At 36.7% G+C, this 19,268-nt stretch overlaps 1 protein-coding gene across 18 annotated transcripts in view; it reads right to left on the reverse strand.

Annotated features, from left to right (window-relative positions):
• The window catches only part of CADPS2 (calcium dependent secretion activator 2), a 297,812-nt gene that overhangs the window by 166,386 nt on the left and 112,158 nt on the right, over window positions 1-19,268 (reverse strand). For all 18 annotated transcript variants that reach the window (XM_017818206.1, XM_017818200.1, XM_017818205.1 and 15 more), the window contains exons 5-7: window positions 12,835-12,915; window positions 11,078-11,314; window positions 6,902-7,023 (exon numbers count right to left, since the gene is read on the reverse strand). In XM_017818206.1, coding sequence (XP_017673695.1) covers window positions 6,902-7,023; window positions 11,078-11,314; window positions 12,835-12,915 — 440 coding nt within the window. The remainder of the gene's footprint in view (window positions 1-6,901; window positions 7,024-11,077; window positions 11,315-12,834; window positions 12,916-19,268) is intronic.

Raw genomic sequence — 19,268 nt, forward strand, 5'->3', positions numbered from 1 at the left:
TGTCTCACCCCAGTTTCTTCCATACCATGTTTATCTTTATCTGAAAACTGAATATTCCCTTCTAGCACTGGCAGTTTTCAAAAGTCCCTTAGATTGATAATTTTGAGAGTTAATCATAGAATCACCATAAAATTTAGGCTGAAAGGAACCTCTGGAGCTCATCTACTTCAAACTCTGTTCAGAGGAAGGCCAGCTAAAATCAAGTTGCTCAGATTATTATCCAGTGGAGCTTCAAATCTCTTTTAACATTAAAAGCCTCTATGTAATTCATATTTCTCTGCAGTAAGAGAGATGAAAAATTTCTTAGACAATATAAAATAGTAATCAATGAGAGAATATAGCACCAAGGCATCATGAATAACTGAATAGAACTGTCATGTATATTGTCACCTGAATCCATATTCCTTTTGTGAAACTCTTCCATCATTAATCCACAACACAGGCTGGGATAAATGTATATTTTGTTTCTTTTCTATCATTTCCTTTGCAGAACCAAGAAAACATCAGATAATTTCCTACTGTCAATTTCTTTTTTCTCCTTAACAGCTGGATACTAGATCAACATATATGATATTTCATCGTAGCACCCAGTTGTTTGAAAGGTAGTTTATTCCACCTTAGTTTGTGAACTGCACCAAAAAACTGTGCCAAGATGAAAGCAATGATGGAATTTATCCTTTAGAGATATAAAGATGAATCCTAGAGAAAATTATAATAGTCATTATGCTACTCAATCAAACCTAGTTTATGAAAGCAGACATACTTTCTTTCCTGTCACTATCCCCACTCACCTCCCTAAAATTCCAAAATACTATTAAGGGATCATGCTCACCTTCACCAAGTTTTCAGCACTGTGTAAACAGCATAATTATGTTGCTCAAGCTTTAGCCTGTGAAACAATCTTACTAATGATACACAGAAGTTCTCTGATGTATAAACTCGCTTTTGTAAATGTTGCATAAAATGTATTTAAGTTTTAAAGAAAATAAATCAGTATGCCAAAAGTAGGATGAGCAATTCCACTTTGTTACCCTCTGTTGGATCAACACTGGATATCATGGCACTTATATGCAAGTAAGAAATTTTCAGAGATAATAGTCAAAAGAACACGTGAAATACATCCAGTAAAAGACCTTGATCAAAAAGCTAAATCCTAAAGAGAATTTACCCTCAGAAGATGCAATAGGAAGCATATGAACAGCAAGCTAAGCACAGTTAAATCAAGCACTATGAAACTGCAATCTCATTATCCCTGTGTAAAAAATCCCATGTGCGGATACACTCATTTCAATAAAAAAAGCACCTAGACAAAAAACAGAAAAAAACCCCTCACTGTAAGGAGAGTTGGTTGGCTTGTTAGCAACAGAAGAGTTTGATTACTCCCTCTCTCTTCAGCCAAAACTTGTATTTCTGTCTCTCCTTTCTTCCTGTGTTTATTCTATTCATTTTCTACTTAAGAATCAAAGCAATATGAGGCAGGCACAACTTTTTTATTCTACTTTTTCTCCTGTGCAACAGTAAGAACATGGATTTGTACACATGCAAACAATACAGGGAATGATTACAGAAAATTAACAGTATAATTGAATGACTACTGACAAAATTAGGTTTCACTTATGCAGATGCAGAGCAGTAGCAGGTGGGAAGAATAGCTGGGCCTTCTCTTTCCTCACATACTGTACATCTGTGTCATGCAACCAAAAGTTGGATGATAGTTTTAAGTATTATCATCTTTTTGTTTCCCTTAATCAAAAATAAAAATTAGAAAGTTGCAGGGACTATGATGAAGAAATAAAACTATCTGATGTTTGGAACATGATTGTCACAGGTTATAAATGTTATCTATCCTTTTTCTCTTCAGAAATGTCATCTTAGGCCATATCCTCAAAACATCCTATTAAAGAAAAAGGGTGGGTTTTTTTCATGAGTGAACATATCATTTAAGGAAGTTTTAAATTTTAGAAATTAGACCTTTTATCCTTTTTTTATTTTTAAACCTCTCTATGAAAGTTTTGCTGTGTAATCTTTAGTTATGTATCCACAAGTTCTCATATTTCAAACACTTTATGGAATTAACTATGATGGAATATGGCATAAAAATAATATAAGCAGCATTTACTTTATTTGTGCATTACTGACTGAGGTTCCCTGCCTCCTCTAGTCAGATTTAATCATGTATTCTTCACATACTTCTAATATATAACAGCCCTTTTAATAAGATTATGCAATTACTGGCAACAAAACATGAAGAATATCTTGGCTCTATTAAAATTTTCTCTTCATGCAAGATATGATCTTTTCCTATTGCATAAATATGTGACAAGAGAATGTCACTTGTAGTGCTAAAAGATAGCATATTCCTATCTTTTATCTTTAGGCATGATTATACATACCTAAAACCTTACACTTTCAGGAAATCAAACTATTTTAAAAATCAGGGTGAATAAAAATCAGTGATAAGAAAACATGTGGACACCAGACTCCACAAGACTAAAAATGAAGCCACCTCAGTAACATTTGAAAAATGAAATTAGCACTGGATTTTTCCAGATGACTCCCTGTGGCGTCACAGCAACAAAGTTATGCAAAGCTTCACACAACTGAAGGGACCCTCTGAGGGGTCTGCTTACTGATCTCTGGAAGAAAAGGTCACAGGCTATGTCGGAGGGATTTTCAGCAGGACTAAAAGGCAGGAAACAGTTGGAAGGAATGAAGAAACATTTCACAGGCACTAATAAAAATTTTATAGGGTTTGTGTGTGAAGCTGTGTAACTGATGTTTGTAAAATTACTCAAGACAGAAACTCAGTAAAACGACACTGTTCTATAGCATTTGCATTTTAGAATAACCATTAGTTATTCATTAATATACATACATATAAGTAGTGCTTTATTTAGCTTGCTAAGGAAGAAAATTAAGCACTTCATTATAAACACGTAAAATTGTTATTCAAAGAGAAAGAAAGCAGACAGGGGTTCAAAGCATTAAGAAACCAGAAAATATTTATTATAAAAATAAATACTATGATAAAAACTATGGTCTCCTTCTAGGAACTCTAACTGAGCACCTCCCCTTTAAGAAAGAACATTGTTTCTTTCCTTATTACTCCTTCCAAGGGAAGGAGCTATAGCGATGAACATTCACACCATTGCATCATCTGAAAGGGCCACTTTGCCCACCTGGCACAGGCAGTTGGAGAGAGGGGTTTGCCACGGGTTGGAGTTGTTCCGAGGTCTCAGCCGCTGCTGATAACTGTCCCTGCCTCCCTGGGACAGCAGCAGAGCTGGGAGCTCCAGCATCATCACTTGCCCACTGCTCGCTCATCACCAGAGGCTGCCCCTGCGGCTCGCCCGCCACCCGCTTGCCACGTGGAACTGCTGTCCGTGCCAGGAGCCCCTGCTGCCACTCCACAGCCCAGCCCAGCCAAGTGGGCCAGCACACCATGCCAGGGGCAACATGTGGCAGGGAACACAGAGACTCCAAACTAATACCACCGGCTGCAGTTAAGACCTGAACCTGTTAACCAGGTGACGTTGAGTGGCCAGTTTAGTAGTGGAAGTCCTTGTGAGAAACACAGTTTTCCTGGGTTTTTGTGTAAGAGGAGGTTTAGGTTGGGTATTACAAAAATGGTTGGGTGCTGAAACAGGCTCCCCTGGAGATGTGGTCACAGCACCAAGCCTGATGGAGTTCAAGAAGCATTTGGATGATACCCTCAGGCACATGGTGTGACTCTTGAGGATGGTCCTGTGCAGGGTCAGGAGTTGGACTTGATGATCTTAGTGGGTCCCTTCCAACTCAGCATATTCTGTGATATTCTGCTTTCTTTTCTTTTCTTTAGCTGGGCAGATGGGGGTGGTTGACAGGGAGGACACTCCACTATTCTCTTTCCCCTTTGTTCCCAGAGTACCACGTGATGCTGTGGATTCCCTTTTTTTTTTGTGGGTAAGCCGTTTCCCTTGTTTCTTTGTGGTGCTGCTATTTTTTCTTCTTAGTAAACTGTTATTTTTTCACTTATAACCTCCTTGCATTATTTTTGTCTCTCTGTAGTAGAGGGGGAATAAAAGGGGAGGGTGTTCATTTTATTGGAGTTCCCGCCCCAATATTTGTCTTTAAACCAAGACAGGCATTCAGGGATTTAAAGTAATACTTACAGAGATTCATAAAAATAATGGAGAAAATATTCAGCATTTTGGAATAGCAAATTGTGATTTAAGTCTGCCCTTGACTCGTGTTTCCATTAATCTCTACTCTAAGACGATACTGGCTTACAGTGGCATTTTGAAACATTCATTTGAGTATCTAATTTTCTCCTTTTCACTGTCAAAGCTTTTGAAACTTCTGACTGAGTAGTAGAATTGCACTGCATTTCACATTTTGCCAGTGAAAAAAATAGGCATAAATAATTCTTTTTACTGCTTTTTCCCCACAAATGTATCTACCAGTTCAAAATGATAAACTGATTACAGAAAATATGTGTGTGACAAGCGCATGATTTGGAGCCCTTGCCAGCAGTTTCCCACAGCAGGCTGGTGGTAATCATTCACTTTTCATCACTATCTCATTCTACACTTAGTAGGAGAGCTTTGGTACCCTTTTCTAGCTGTACGTCCCGCATAAAATCTGAAGTTATGATCTCCTCCAGCCTCACTGATACTTTTCCTCCATATCAGAAAGACAGTATCGAAAATTATACCAGGAGCCAGCTGCAGTAGCAGGCAAAGTAGGCAGTAGCCAAGGCCTCCGACAGCTTGGTTCTTCTGTATCAGAAAAGAGATGGACTGGCTGTGCTTGCCCAGCTGGTCACTGGCCTCTACACACGTGACTTTGCCTACTCCTGCCAAAGGACCAAGGGGGAAAGGAAGCATCTCTATTCCCAGCAGTAGCATCATCACTAGCACCAACAGCAGCAGAAAGTCACTTCTGCTTCCACCTCTTCCTATACCTCCTCTTTCCAGAAGAACATCTAACCCTGCACCCAAGGACTGACCCTCCTCGTCACCCTGGCAGGTCCCTATCAGAGAATAGTGATGAGTGCTGGAAGAAGCAGCTGTGCAACAGGAGGCAGATGACTGCATGGGGCAAGAGATGTGTTGATCATAAAACTAAGAAAGATCTTAGAAGAACTGGACACAGCCTGGGATGGGGAAGAGAAAAAAGAGATGCTTTAAGTCTTCTGAAACCTGAGGACTCCTACTGACTGTAACAGTAGTTCCTAGGTTCTCTTCTACCAGCGTTTTTGATTAAATGCTGCCAAGCCCTCTTGTTGCCTCTGCCATCAATCAATAAAAGCAATATCGCTACTGCCAAGAAAACCTGATTTGGCTCTAACAGAAAAATTAAACTGTGGAAGAAAGAAGGTCCCATTCCATAGGCAGCTTCCTTCATCTTCTTACTCTTTGCCCATAATTTGCTAATTTCATGCTTGTCTAATTTAATATCCTCCCCCATTGCCTCAAATGACATCTCTATATGTGCTCACAAACTAAATGTCTCTATATGCCCATAATCATACTGTATGCCAATGTCTCCTAATCACTCTTGCCAGAAATGGAAAACAGTACAACTCAGAAGAGCACAAAAACTAGATAGATTCCAGAGCTCTATAAGTTGTGTCCATTCAACTTAGACTGTTTTATAGGACAGCAGGTCAACAGCACCAGTAACGTCCATTCCTGTCCTTCTAGTGAACAGTCCTCCACGAGAAAGCCTTGTGACTCTCATGGGACCCTGAGCCACGAGCAAACACCCCAACTAGTCCAAAAACAAGCAGGTGATGTTGCATACCCACTTATGACCTTGCTTCAATGTGTACCTCCATGTGTCTTTTGCACTATCATTCCTTTTAGAAAGTCCTCATGTAGTACGTGAAAATGATAAGAATAAGTATTCCTATGCCTGGGAGAAGGAACACAGCCAGGGACTGTGACAAATGAATTTTACGTCTTTTCCCACATATTTAGTATTCTGCAAAACTGTTTGAATATGTTACTGGAGTAGGCTGCTGGCTTACTTGCCAAGGAAATTTGCTGCAGCTAGGAGAAAGTCCACCAAGTTAGATCTCCTCCTACTCCCAAACCCAGAAGAGACAGATAAAACTGTGCTTATAATTTTTCCTAACAAAAGTCTGTCTTTGTGGTCCAAACAGAATAGAAAGTACCACTCCAATTCTATAGAAGACGTTTTATCAGATATTGTAACAACTGCAATTTTTAAATTGTTTTTCACAAGGCACACTATGGTGCCAGTAAAACCCCAATGTGCTATCTGGAAAGTCATCTACAAAAGATTCCAAATGACATTTTAACAGAGAGAAAAGTGTCTGAAGACAGTGTGCAGGTCAAACAAATCAACCAATTTAATTTCTTCCTCTCTGCCACTCTAACTGGTTCAGATGGCATGATGTTATCCCCCTCCAAGTCAGTTTACTGACTGCTTCCATCGAAACTTAATTGAAAGAAGTGGATCCTATAATTTAAAATGAAATAGGCTCAGCATGTGAGCAAGCTCTGTCAAGACTGATTACTGAGTATTGATTTCTGACCAATTGTACAAGTTACACTCCACAAGGCCACCTGCACATTAACCTAGAATACATAAAATCACCTCAGGCTAACATCTATCACAAGGTTTGTATTTTTGGACCATGCAGTCTCTAGTTCTTTTCCTCACCCATACATTCAATGGCACTCATTTGGACAGCATTCACACTTTATACTTACTTCATCATAAATAGCTATTATTTCTATTTTAATTTTTCAGAAAGAATTCAAGATAACTACCCAGGAAAAAACTTCATATAACCTAGCACTAAGTTAACTGTAAAACCTGTAAACACAGTCAGACAAGCTCTCCCACAGTATGAAGGAAAGATACTGGATGGAGCAACAGCAGAGTGGCTTACTGTGGCCTGGAAGCTTCTGCTTGGTCTGTCTGAAGCTTCTCACCGCCTTCCACTTCCATGGTGCAGTAGACAATCCGATTTGGAGCAACTGACCTTAAACCTTGTACCTCCATTATAACAATCTGAGGAAGATAAAGCAAATAGTTTATCCTTCAGAAAAAATTACACACCATGACTATTGCAGTACTAAGCTCCACACAGGTAAAAAAAAAAGAAAAAAAAAAATCCCGGAAGTCCCAAAGTCCACTCATTCAAATCTTAACAGACAGAGAAGAATTTTGATTTTGTCGTCTTTTTCCACTTTCAACAACATACAGTAGGAATTGAAATTTTTGCTCTGCTTCTACTTGGACAATGACCAAGGACTCACTCCAATCATAATTTAAATGCCAACAGTGGAGTTTGAGACTAATGTCGGAATATAATTCTAAATCTTAATACATGAAGAAATGTATCTTTTAATCAGTCACCTAAGTGAATATGTACAGAATGAATAGGTTACTAAGTCCAAGTGTAAACAAGTACACTGATCACATCTTGAAAGGTAAACCACGGTTCTGTGTCACTGGATGTTGCAACTCTTTAATCCCAAAAGTGATTTGGTGTTGTGCTGGCATGAGGCAGGTCAGAGCATCAGCTCCTGTAATTTTTTTCCCCACTACATACATCTTTTCCTTCTCCCAGTGCAGTACTTACAGTCAGGTTCAGTATGCATATGGGGAAGAGGGAGAAGAGAAAGAGAAAAAGCCACTGCTACCAGCTGTGCTCTGAGTTTTCATCACCAGGGAAATTACGAGCTTGGCAGATCCCATAGATTTTCACCTCCTCTAGACTACTCAGTTACAGCTCAGAAAAGCCAAATGCTGGCCTACTTTAAATGCTCTCTGCTTTTTATAAATCTTACAATTTTTCACAGTGTGAAATTATTGGAATTTTTGCACTTCAGATGTTTCTAATTCAGAAAAGTCTTGAGTAGACAGTCAGGTTCCCCTGCTTGCTTTAGAAAGGCAGCTTTTCTTGCCAGTTTCATTTGGGCCTATGAGAAGAAACCAGGAAAAATGTACTCCATCAGCAAGAGAAGCTGTCCTCAACTGAACCTCACCTGTAAACCAATATTTGTTTAATTTGTTTTAAAGGTGTCAGAAGTAATGATTACTTTTGGTCTCATTAGACGAATTGGTTTCTTATGTCAGCAAGCAACTACTAAAATATTTTGCTATTAAACACTTTGCAAATTTGCCACTTTGTTCCAATTAAAGCAAGTTAAGCCAGGCGTCACCCCAGCTGTAAAATCTTTTGTCCTTTAAAACTCCCAGAACCTTAATAATAGTTAAATGTCTTGTAAAACTGCTATTTTGTAAATATTACAGTGAGATGACAGTCATTGATAATTTAGAACATTTTTATATTACTTGTAAATTATCAACACTGTCCGTTATGCTTTATAAGTAATAACAGCAATTTAGGGAGAATAACATAGTCAACCCTCTTTTCCATCTTTTGTTGTCCAGGAATTCAAGTAGTCAGCAAACTGATCAATGATCACTGAGAGACTGCACTAGAGCTCCTTCTAGATGATACTATCTATATGGTCTTTCCACATACCAAGTGTATGTCCTTGCAGGCTTCATGTTTATTCACTTTTATGTTGATACTTCTTTTCCTGAGTTTCCAACTTAATTGCACAGTACATTTTAATTTGGTAAAAATTCTGGATTCCAGCAATGGAACAAAGTTGCATTTCATTCCTTCCAAAGTGTATCGGATCTACATTAGCTCATTAGCTGATAAACAGCTTCCTAAATGTTTGTCTATTTCTGAAATTAACAGCTGAAGAATATAAATGAGGAAGTCTTTTACTACTATATTGTCTGTTTTTTTTTTTTTAATTTCTGCAAACAAGATATTTGAGGAAACATCTAACTTGTAAAAACAGTCCCTGTTGCTTGCAGTGATGCTCAGGTGGGTCTATGACCTTAGCTAGCAAGGTCCACTCCCACTAGAACATTATAAATATTACTAGCAACTTTTGCTGTTCGTAATAACAACATGCAGTGACAGCATGAACCCTGGCCACTTTACTCCCCATACAGAAATTTTAGTCAAGTTCTTTCACTCTGTCCTAAGATATGTTCATTCGTGTGCCTGTGCAGCAGCCCTTGGCAGGGATTTTGCTGGTTGCCTTACATTTTAGTTGAGCCATCACAGGATGTGAAATGGATATGTTTATGTGTTATTCAAGAAATGTGAAGTTCTGCACATATGACCTCACATTTTCAAAAAATGAAGTATTCTTCATTTTGAGGAAATGCAGTCAGCTTTTCTTATTTGGCCATTTGCACAGAAAAAGATCACACCATCTACATTTCAGTCTGCATTAGTATCGGTTCAACTGTTTCTTTTTGCCTTTATATCTTCTGAGATTTTGTTTCCCAAGAGTAAGAGACTTGTTTGGCAAGAGAGTCAATTTACGTGGTTAATACCACGTTTAAGATGAAAAACTGTCTTACTAAAAACTATCACACATAGAGAATTTAATTTAATTTAATTCTTTGGCTTGCACAGGATGAACTGTAGATAACTTATGTTGCAGAACACCTCTTTATCAGTGATTGGGAAAAATTAAAAAGAAAAGTGTTAGTTCACCAGACCTAACATTCTACATTTCTGGTGGGAGAGGGGAAGGGCTATAAAAGCAAAGCTGTTCCAAATTTATCAAAAATTATATCTCTTGGCAATTTTCAATGATTGTTTCAAACTTTTACTGTGCTTTTCACCTAAATATCACATCATTTTGGCTACATAATAGTTCTCTCTATAGGCGTAGAGAAGATTTTTCTTCTTACATCCCTCACCAAGCAAACTAAAAGACAGAAAACATTACTGTCAAACTTTTTCAGGTACTTTTTAGGTGCTTCAGAACTATTCTTTGTTAATGGACCATTCCAGCCTTGTTAATCCACTGGAGGCAGACACAGCACATGTGATGGAGACACATGGGATTCAGCACAGGAGTTACAAATACCTCATCTTTTCATATACTTCAGTAATACGGCCTGCACTCTACTTTTACATGTTTGATGAACTAATATTTTCTGGCATATAGAATGATGGCTCTTACTACTCTTTGAAAGCCAATGCTGAGCTTTCACATTTCTCTGTTATACAAAGAATTCAAACTTTTTCATCATCTATTCTTGATATGTTTTTAATTCTATGTCTTTAATGATGACACGGGATAAAATTATCTGAATTTTTAATGACATAAAAAAAACATGCTCATTTCACTTAAGAAAAAACACTGTTTAAAAGATAAACCATTTTTATTTGTTTTAAACTCTTGAACAATTGAAATATTTTTTTCTGTAACATCATCTGTTGTCTTAAACTAAAGCCACTTCAAATGCATAGCACAAGTATGGCACCTTCGGACCAACAAATACACAACACACACCCTGGTAACATTTTGATTCTATTATTATTAAAAGAGAGATAAGCATTTCCTGGTATGCACATTTGCGGAATTGGACCTGAGTTATAATGCTGGAAATTTTCAAGGCCAGGTTGGATGGGACTGTGAGCAACCTGGTCTAGTGGAAAGTGTCCCTGGAAGGGAGGTTGGAACTAGATGACATCTAAGGTCCCTTCCAACCCAAACCATTCTATTCTCTGATCAGACATGTTGTGGTTTCCTCTTGAAGTCAGTTGAGCTCTATATGGATTAGGACTGCATTGACACAGGCCAGACTTCCTGTATAATCTCAAAAAACATAAGATAGCTTCTCGAGGAAAGTGCAGAAGTTTATAAAAACAAATTTCTGTGTTTATTCTCTAAATGCTTCCAGTGAGAAAATGCTACTTGTTTATAAAATTCTGTGAACGAGTTTTTGATAACAACAGTGGTTCACTATTATGTTTAAAAGTATACTTAGCTATTTAATGCGTTGGAATTCATTTAAAGTTACATGTGTGGGAGATTCAACTGCCCCCACCACTGTGTGGGCCCAAATGAAACTACTGCTGCAGGAGGAAAATGTATCATACAGCTGTATTCTAAATCCTAATTACATAAAATTTTAAAATTACCAAGAAAGGACTAATAAGAAAAAAGTTTCAAGACAGAGATATTCCAGTAATTTAAACCATCAACAAGTTTTCTCTGAAATCTGTGATTACCTCCAATGTGAAGGAGAGAACCACGTCAGACTTTGACAGCTGAACTTCATTTTCATCTCCTATGTCCAAGAATGCAGAATTCTGTGACCGCTTTAACTTCTGCAGTTTAAATTCTGGCCCACCTTTAGACACTGGCAGACTTTCCAAATTTGCCATCAGCAAATTCACCGAAGACCGCAACTCTTCTATGTACATGTTCTCCATTTCCCTTGTTACAAATTCTGGGAACTTTCTTTCCTTGGAAAATATATTTTAAAAGTTAGGGAGGAAAAAAATTCCGTCATTATACATCATGTTAATTTACCAATTTGCTTTCAGTTAAGAGACAATAAATAAAAATAAACGTCATAACTGCGGTGTCTATCTATTTTTATCTTTTCACAACAACAATGGGCAGGCTAATCCTGTCCCATACAGGACAGTTAATTTTGACAAGAAGAAATAAACTACAATCGGAACCTCGTGCACCCCACCAAGTCATTTAACCATAAACCCAGGTTGAAGAACTACACATTAGGTATTTTTAATACAAGTGTTTTAAACATAGTAATTAATAATATACCTTCAATGTTACCTTCAAATATTTTATAAATTGACAAAATGACCTGTCCACTAATAATTTTGTTACTTCATCCAGTTCTAATGCAACCAAAAATAAGTCAATCACATTCAAGCTTCTAATACAAAGCTGCTGAACTACAATCATGACAAGAAATTCCTATCATCATTTACCTCTATTTTTAATAACTGATCATTCATTTTGAAAGTAATGTTGAATTATTACACATGGATTATTTTAAATAATAATCTCTCAAACAATAGAAAGAACTTGAAAATCAATTTTTAGATAACAGTATTTAAATTTTTAAATATAAGCAAGAAGGAACATATACACAAATATAATGCATATATGAACACATACAGAGTCAATTTTATACACAGTTTTCCAAATATTGAACATTGGGTGCTTGGGAGAATGTCATTCAAGATTAAACAAAAACATAAATTATTCTAAAATATATGTTTTACATATAAATGAGAAACAAACAAACACTCCCCATATGCTGTCTGCAAAGACAGGTACTTTGCTCCTAAACTAGACAATTTTATTCGTTATCTGTTATAAGGCATATCATAAAATGTTTTACAGTAAATCCTCTACAATTGGGGTTTTTTTCAATAACAAAGACCAAGCAAGTTGACTGTGACCCAAAATACCTGCAGCAAGTCTGGTGGTCTGGCTCATTATAGCATTACAGTGCCAGTATATTACAGATTGAAAATTAAAAAAGAAATAAAAAGTAATTTATAGTTAGAGATTAAAAACACAGGACAAGGTTCAATGTTTTCTAGCAAGAAAAACCCCTTAGGAGTGCTTTTTAAACTGTACCTTATCCTGTGAGGATCATTCAAATAATAATAAACCAACACAGAACACGGGTGAGACAAACTGTGTTGTTGATATATCTTTCCTCTTTTTAAGATGTTTTTTCCAACCCCAATGTAAAAATTGAGGAAAACTGTACTTGCTGATGAAGGAAGTGTAGGATTACACAGCATGACTTTCCAAAACCAAGGTTTGTTTTCTCCCTACCCCTGCTACACAGATATTCCAAAGCAGAAAGAAATTAATCTGCCAAACTATTTTCAAAGGATCTGCTTAATTTTAGAATCAGAAACAGGAAGCACACACTATGGATCATCCCACTCAACCTCATATGAAGATATTTTTTTGGTACAAGAAAGCAACCACTTACCCTTGCCATTTGATCTGCCAATTGTAGTCGACCATCTAGTTCACGTCTGATCTGGGCTGCTTGCTCATCTCCATTATCCAACTTGGAGAGAGAACAAAAATAAATCTAACTGTGAGAAATGCACTATATTTTAACTTTATAGCAAGTAATGTAGCTAAAAAACAAAAGAGAAATTAATTTTCTTCTTAAAATCAGTGAAACACTAAGCAAATAAACAGCTTTGAAACTTACCAAGATGAAAGAAATAAAATGGCCACCAGTTACTCACAGCACTCAGGGTCTCTGAAGGGTAGCCAGTGCTCCCTTACATTTTTAATACTCAAGCTATAAAGAAGAAGCATTATTTCTTTATGAAAATAGCAGCTAAAACCATTTCTCCATGAAGTAGAAAACTAGAATGAAAGACTGGCTTAGAAAATGTTTGCAAGGAAATTTATTCTGTGGTACCATGAGTTCCTGTATAGGCATATATAGGTATAGGGAAAGAAAACTGTGTGACTGTGTCTTCTAAGCATGGTACTATTTCACTTACACAGCTCTTTTCTCCCAGTATTGCCAAACTGCTCACATCAAGATGTATCCAATTTTTGAATTTCCAGTATTGTCATACTTAAGGAATAGACAGGACCAAACAACCGACTTCCATCAGGGAGGTAAAGGGGAAGGACACATCTCTTCACCTAAGCAGAAAAGCTGTGTCTCAACAAAAGGAGACACATTACAAGTAAACATTTTTCACTGTTTACTTGTTAAGGGTAGTGAGGGAGAGTGTAGATGAAGTGGGACTTCACCTCAACACATGGACCTGCACAGTTGGTTAAGAGGAAAACAGAGTGATGTATCTGGAAAAGATCAGGCGCATCTCACCATCTTACCTGAATAACTGCTGAACAAGGACAAAGATGGAGTTCCTATGGAGGGTTCTCTCTGTCCCTAGGGCTAACCACAGACATGATTTGACATGCTGATATGACCCTAGTGCATTTAGTATACAGCTAAGGTTTAAGGATACCCGAATTGGTCTTTACTAAAAAAAAAACTTAAATTGATTAGGGGTGTAAAGTGGCAAAACTGGTTCTCTAGTTGAATGAGATCTCCAGCTAATGAATACACAAGCAGCTTGGCAAATTATTCATTACATTAAATTAAAGTTTTTTGGTGTTTTTTCAGTAGGACTCCTAGTCAGTGCATTAGGTGAAACACATAACACCACCTCCTTTACAATGCTCCTCAACTAAATGTGATACTTCTTATTGAACCAGAGCACTCATGAAAATTAGGCACTCCAATTTAAAAAAAAAAAAAAAGAACAATTGAAAATGCACTATCCAGTGCTTACAGGTCAATTACAGCACTATGCTTAATGCAAATCTGACCCCATTTAGCAACAGGATGAAAAGTTTTTCACTGCTAGTACGGAAGCAACGACAGAGCAGGCAATCTGTCACCTGTGCAATCTGGCATCTTACAAGATTCTAGCAGGAACTGATCCAGACTACCAGAAAAAAGAGAACAAAACCTGACGGCATCCCCAAAAGAGGCTCAAGTTTATACTAGCAAGTAGAAGATGGATCATATTCCAGACTGAAAGGTTCTCCCACTAAGTGTGTTCATAAATCTGCTCCTAACTTGACTGTGAGCATAAAGTGTTCTCGATGAAAACAAATGTTTTAGGTTCTCAAAACACAATTACAGTATGCCAGATGAATCCCCAAATTTGTATTCTTCCATTTCTCAACAGATTAAGATGCTGTTTATTGAACTTGTCACAAAGAATATTTCTATTTTCCTTTGTGTTATAACTACATACTTTTGCAATTATTTTTGTTTACTCAGTATGAAAGCCTGTCTAATATGAAAAACAATTTTGTTTTCCTTTTTTGGCTAAGAGAAGGTCGACATTATTGTAATAATATATCCCATGACAGGTAATTGCTTGAAGAATATCTGCTTGAAGGTAATTTCAATGACTGAATTTAGATTTCTGCAAAAACGAGGCTGTGGGAGAACAGAAAAAGCTAAAACCTTTTCCTGTGTCAAGGTACAACTTAAATGACTGCCTCCACCAATAATTCATTTGAAGAGGTAAAAGATTTTTCTTAAAGACTGATATTTAGTTATTTTTCCATTTTAAAAATATGTTCATTTAAGTTAATGAAGGTGTAATTTAACCTAGTTTTGTAAATCTTAGCATTTTTTCCTTAACTCTGCATTGCTATCATCTGTTTGTACTCAAGTACTTAAAAATGTGATTTCCCTACTTATTTTAAAACTTCAGTCTTCTTCCCGAAATACTTATACATTTTAATGGTCTTATTAATGTATGTATGTAATGATGTTTTGTAAAGTATGGAAAGATGCTGAAGAGGTGAACAGCAAAGAGTGTTACTTTACTTATAGAAAAGAGCCAAGGTAATAATTATTGGTAGGTCATTCACATCTGTCCCAACAGGAAGTAAAGCTGTCGATATTACTATTTTGGCAGTAAGCAAAATAAAGTGACAATGAGAAAAACAGTAACTTTGATATCCTATTCCATGCAAGGTCATTCTACCTGTTTTTATTCTAAACTCAACAAAATACATGAAAAAATAACTTTACAAGCAAAACAGCTAGTGATTATGAATGTGCACTCAATTTTTGTATCTACTGAATATGAAGTGACAACAGCAGAAAGATTGAGTAGACTCTGAAAATACAGGTGGTATTTGAAATTTTTGAGTTGCGTCCACTTTTTTACATAGGGAGACACTTAATAGAACCCATCACGTGGGTGGGGAGAGGTGACAATCATTAACATAAGTGTACCCTTTTCCATAATTCCTTATTTGTGGATCAAACCCATACCCAAGACATCTCTGGATACTAAGCTATGACAAGCAATTACTGATGTAATTTTCAAGCTGTTAAATAAAACCTAGAAAAGTGTATGACATTATGCATAGAAATTAATATAAATGTAACATTGCAGAATAGCAACTCAGATTCTTCCCAGCATTGCAATTGAAATTTGGTTAAAAGAAATCACTAATCTGGAAGGACATAAAACTGAGGCAAAGGTTTGTTTGTTGTTTTTTTTTTAAGAATAACTGGCATTTACATGGCATCACATAATGCTTTCCACCCTTAAATATCAAGTCATGTTTTTTAAAAGTTACAGCCTTAGAGACTAATGTAAAACAGAGTACATATAAATTCCATTAAAAAAAATTTCAGCTTGCTGTGATAGTAATTATACATCATAGCTGTTCACTGATTGCACCAACATTAGAGACGCTTTTCATGTCACTTATACCTCACATAATGAATTAGTTTGTATTTTAGCAGCAGGGAACCTCACTACAGAACCCTCTACAGACACCAGAGACATATTTTCAGTACATCAGACACATCAGAAGTCCTGACCAAACCAACCAATGTTTCCCCTAAATGCCATACATATGGCCCCCCAAACTTGTAAAACCTAGGCAAAGACACAGACTCCCCTTTTGAGGACCTGTTAATTCAGAAGAAAAATTCCCAGCTGAGGAGTATGAGTAAGACAGTTGTGTCACTGGTGCCCTTTCTTTCTGCAAAGATGATTATTTGGATTTTTAAAGCTTCTTCAGAAAAATCAGTAGTTATGAGTGACTACACTTGGGTGAATAAGAAATCACTTTTTATTAAAAACAAGTGACAGCTCACCATAATTTTTTTTCTCAAATGGTGTCACATAAAAACAGCTTTCTAAAGCTCCCAGCATCAGACATCAAGCTATTAATTAAAAAATGTTTTTACTCCTTAATGTTTGAAGTTGCCTTTATTTTTTCTCACTCTGAAAAGGGCAATCATCTTTAGAGATGGAGTTGGGAACATCCTCAATATGCAACAATTCATATTAAGAGGATTTCAGTTGCTAACATAAGTGTCAACTTCTGAAAGACAGACTGAGGGTTTCTACTCCAAATTTCTGCTTTAATGTTTCAACCAAAATAGTCCCCTGTTTCTAAAGAGACTAGGGTAGACAATACACTGCTTTATCCATAATAAGAAAAGTGGTGACCATCTTGTCAAAGAGCTCTAGCACATTCTTGCTTTGAAGTAAGTATATGAAATATAGCAGGATCCCATCTGTGAAAACCAGCTCAACTCCGTACAAGTTATGAACCTTTGAAAAATCACTTTTGCAGCAGTCAGGTTACAAACAGCCATTACCAGAGGCTAAATCAAACTCTGCATTTAGACTCCTCTTCAGGTAGTGATGCTCTCTGTCTTGAATATGTATGAAGTCTGTGCTCAGATTATCTGCTCATTAAAGAAAGATTGTAAATTTATCAGAGTTAAAAATCACTATTTGGATCAACAACATGCTATCTTTCTTGACAAACAATTGTTTAATTTGTATGCCTGAATAGCACAGATGAGAAATATGTCTAAATAAATGAATGCTTCTATATTTTAACAGGTTGGAGAAGACTGCATACTTTGTGATTCCTATTTAAATATTTTTTTTTGTCTCTACGTAAAAGGCTGTAACATAGCAGTGTATTTTGGTGCAAAAGAAAAATGGTACACAGGAAAAAAATCTGGTTAATGTGCAAGAGCAACTTAAGGTAAAAAATGTATTAATGCTGCCAAGAGGTGCTACTCATCTATATTACTCTACATACAAAGTAAATCAGATATATTATGCCCATGAAACAAGACCAGTTTGTGTACAGATGAGTATAGACCCGCTGCAAGTTATTGTTCTTTACGTTCACAATGCTCAAACTGATAGTTCCTCCAAGTGACTATTTTATTAATGCTCAGTTAGCTACCCTGCAGCTTTCTAATTTACAGTAACATCAACATGAAATTACATATACCTGCCAATAGCAATATAAATTTCTTTACATTTAATGACTAAACTGATGGTACACATATCTAAGGACTCGTTTCTCTTTCTGCAACATGAAATCCAAAGTCTTTTCACTCTGTGTGAGAGCAATGGCCGTTTTGCCTTTACAGCCACTTTTTGCCACATATAACCAATGCTTAGTTTCCTTGAACTTTCACTTCAAATTGTTTTCGTAGCAGAGGCTCTAATCTATAAAGCTTAGAGCCAATACTGCCAACCACGCCTGCCCCAGTTCCGGTTTTAGCTGTAGCCCAAATTGTCTTCATAACTCAGCTACAACTCCCTTGTTACACAAATGGTTGCACCTACTCAAACAAATACAAAAGAAGTCTATTGGCAATTTAAGTACCCCTCTAGTTGTACATATCTGAGGGCCGCTGTGGACAGTGAAAATAGTGTACACGCAACCCTTCACATAATTCTTGCTTGTTTGCTGTCATATCCCACAGCATTTATTTCGATACATGCTTAGAAGTAAAATGGCTGTTGATTTCCTGAGCATTATACTTGTGCACTTTCCACTATGTAAGCCATTAAGGTTTAAATAATAAAATTAAAAGCAATTAAATTTCTTTATCCTACTTGTACCTGCACCGCATTTATAAATTGTTCAAAATAAAAGGTCCAATAAGAATCTATTTAAGGTCAATGCAAGCCAAGAACTTTGGCTTTCCTAAGGAAACAATGGGTAGAGTTGCAATAAAGCCTGCATGAAACGAGACAGATTATTTGTTTTAAAGCTTAAAAGCCTTTGCAAACATTTGAAAGAAACTGAAACTAGGAAACTAAGAGAACATCTAGTTTAGAGAAGCCACTCCACTTCTATAAATCAGCTTATAAGAATTAAAACCTCACACACTATAAATCATGCTTTATTCTAAATTTCTCACTTTACATACTACCTCTTATTTTTTCATTTTTTTATTGCTATTCTTCAAGTAATAAAATATGCTAATAAGACATAATTACTATTTCATCCCTCAAATTTTAAAGGAAATACCTTTCTTTTGTCTCTCTGGATTATACCTTGCAGGCAATAGACATTAGAAACACCCTATTAGATCAGACAAAAAGTCCATACACACCAGAACTGTGGGTGTGACAGTGACAGCAGAGGAGGTTATTTGGGTAAAATGCTGAGGCCTGGCTGTTCTCCAAAGTGAACATCTCTAATGATAGTTGTGGAGCCTGAGGAAGTGTGTGGGATGTTAGAAGGTATACCTGGGCCAAGGCCTATTAATATCAAATTATGGACCTGTTCTCCAGGAATATGTCCAAACCCTTTTGAACCTCCTGTAGCTGTCTGCCCTCATCAGTATCCATGACAAATGGTTCTAGAAGTTCTCCAAAAGCCATACACAGAAGCGTTGCATCCATTTTCAATCTCACAGAAACTTCCCTGAGTGTCACAGGTTTTTAGTCGTGTGGCATTTATCGAGTGAAGGTACACATTCACCTTGGCCACTACCTTCATAACTTTGTAAACCTCGACCATACTCCTTCCCATCAACCTTCTGACGTCCAGACTGAAGAGCTCCAGCCCTTTCAGTCTCTC

This window comes from Lepidothrix coronata, unplaced genomic scaffold (genome assembly GCF_001604755.1).
Source record: "Lepidothrix coronata isolate B3197 unplaced genomic scaffold, Lepidothrix_coronata-1.0 Scaffold66, whole genome shotgun sequence".
NCBI classification, from domain to species: domain Eukaryota; kingdom Metazoa; phylum Chordata; class Aves; order Passeriformes; family Pipridae; genus Lepidothrix; species Lepidothrix coronata.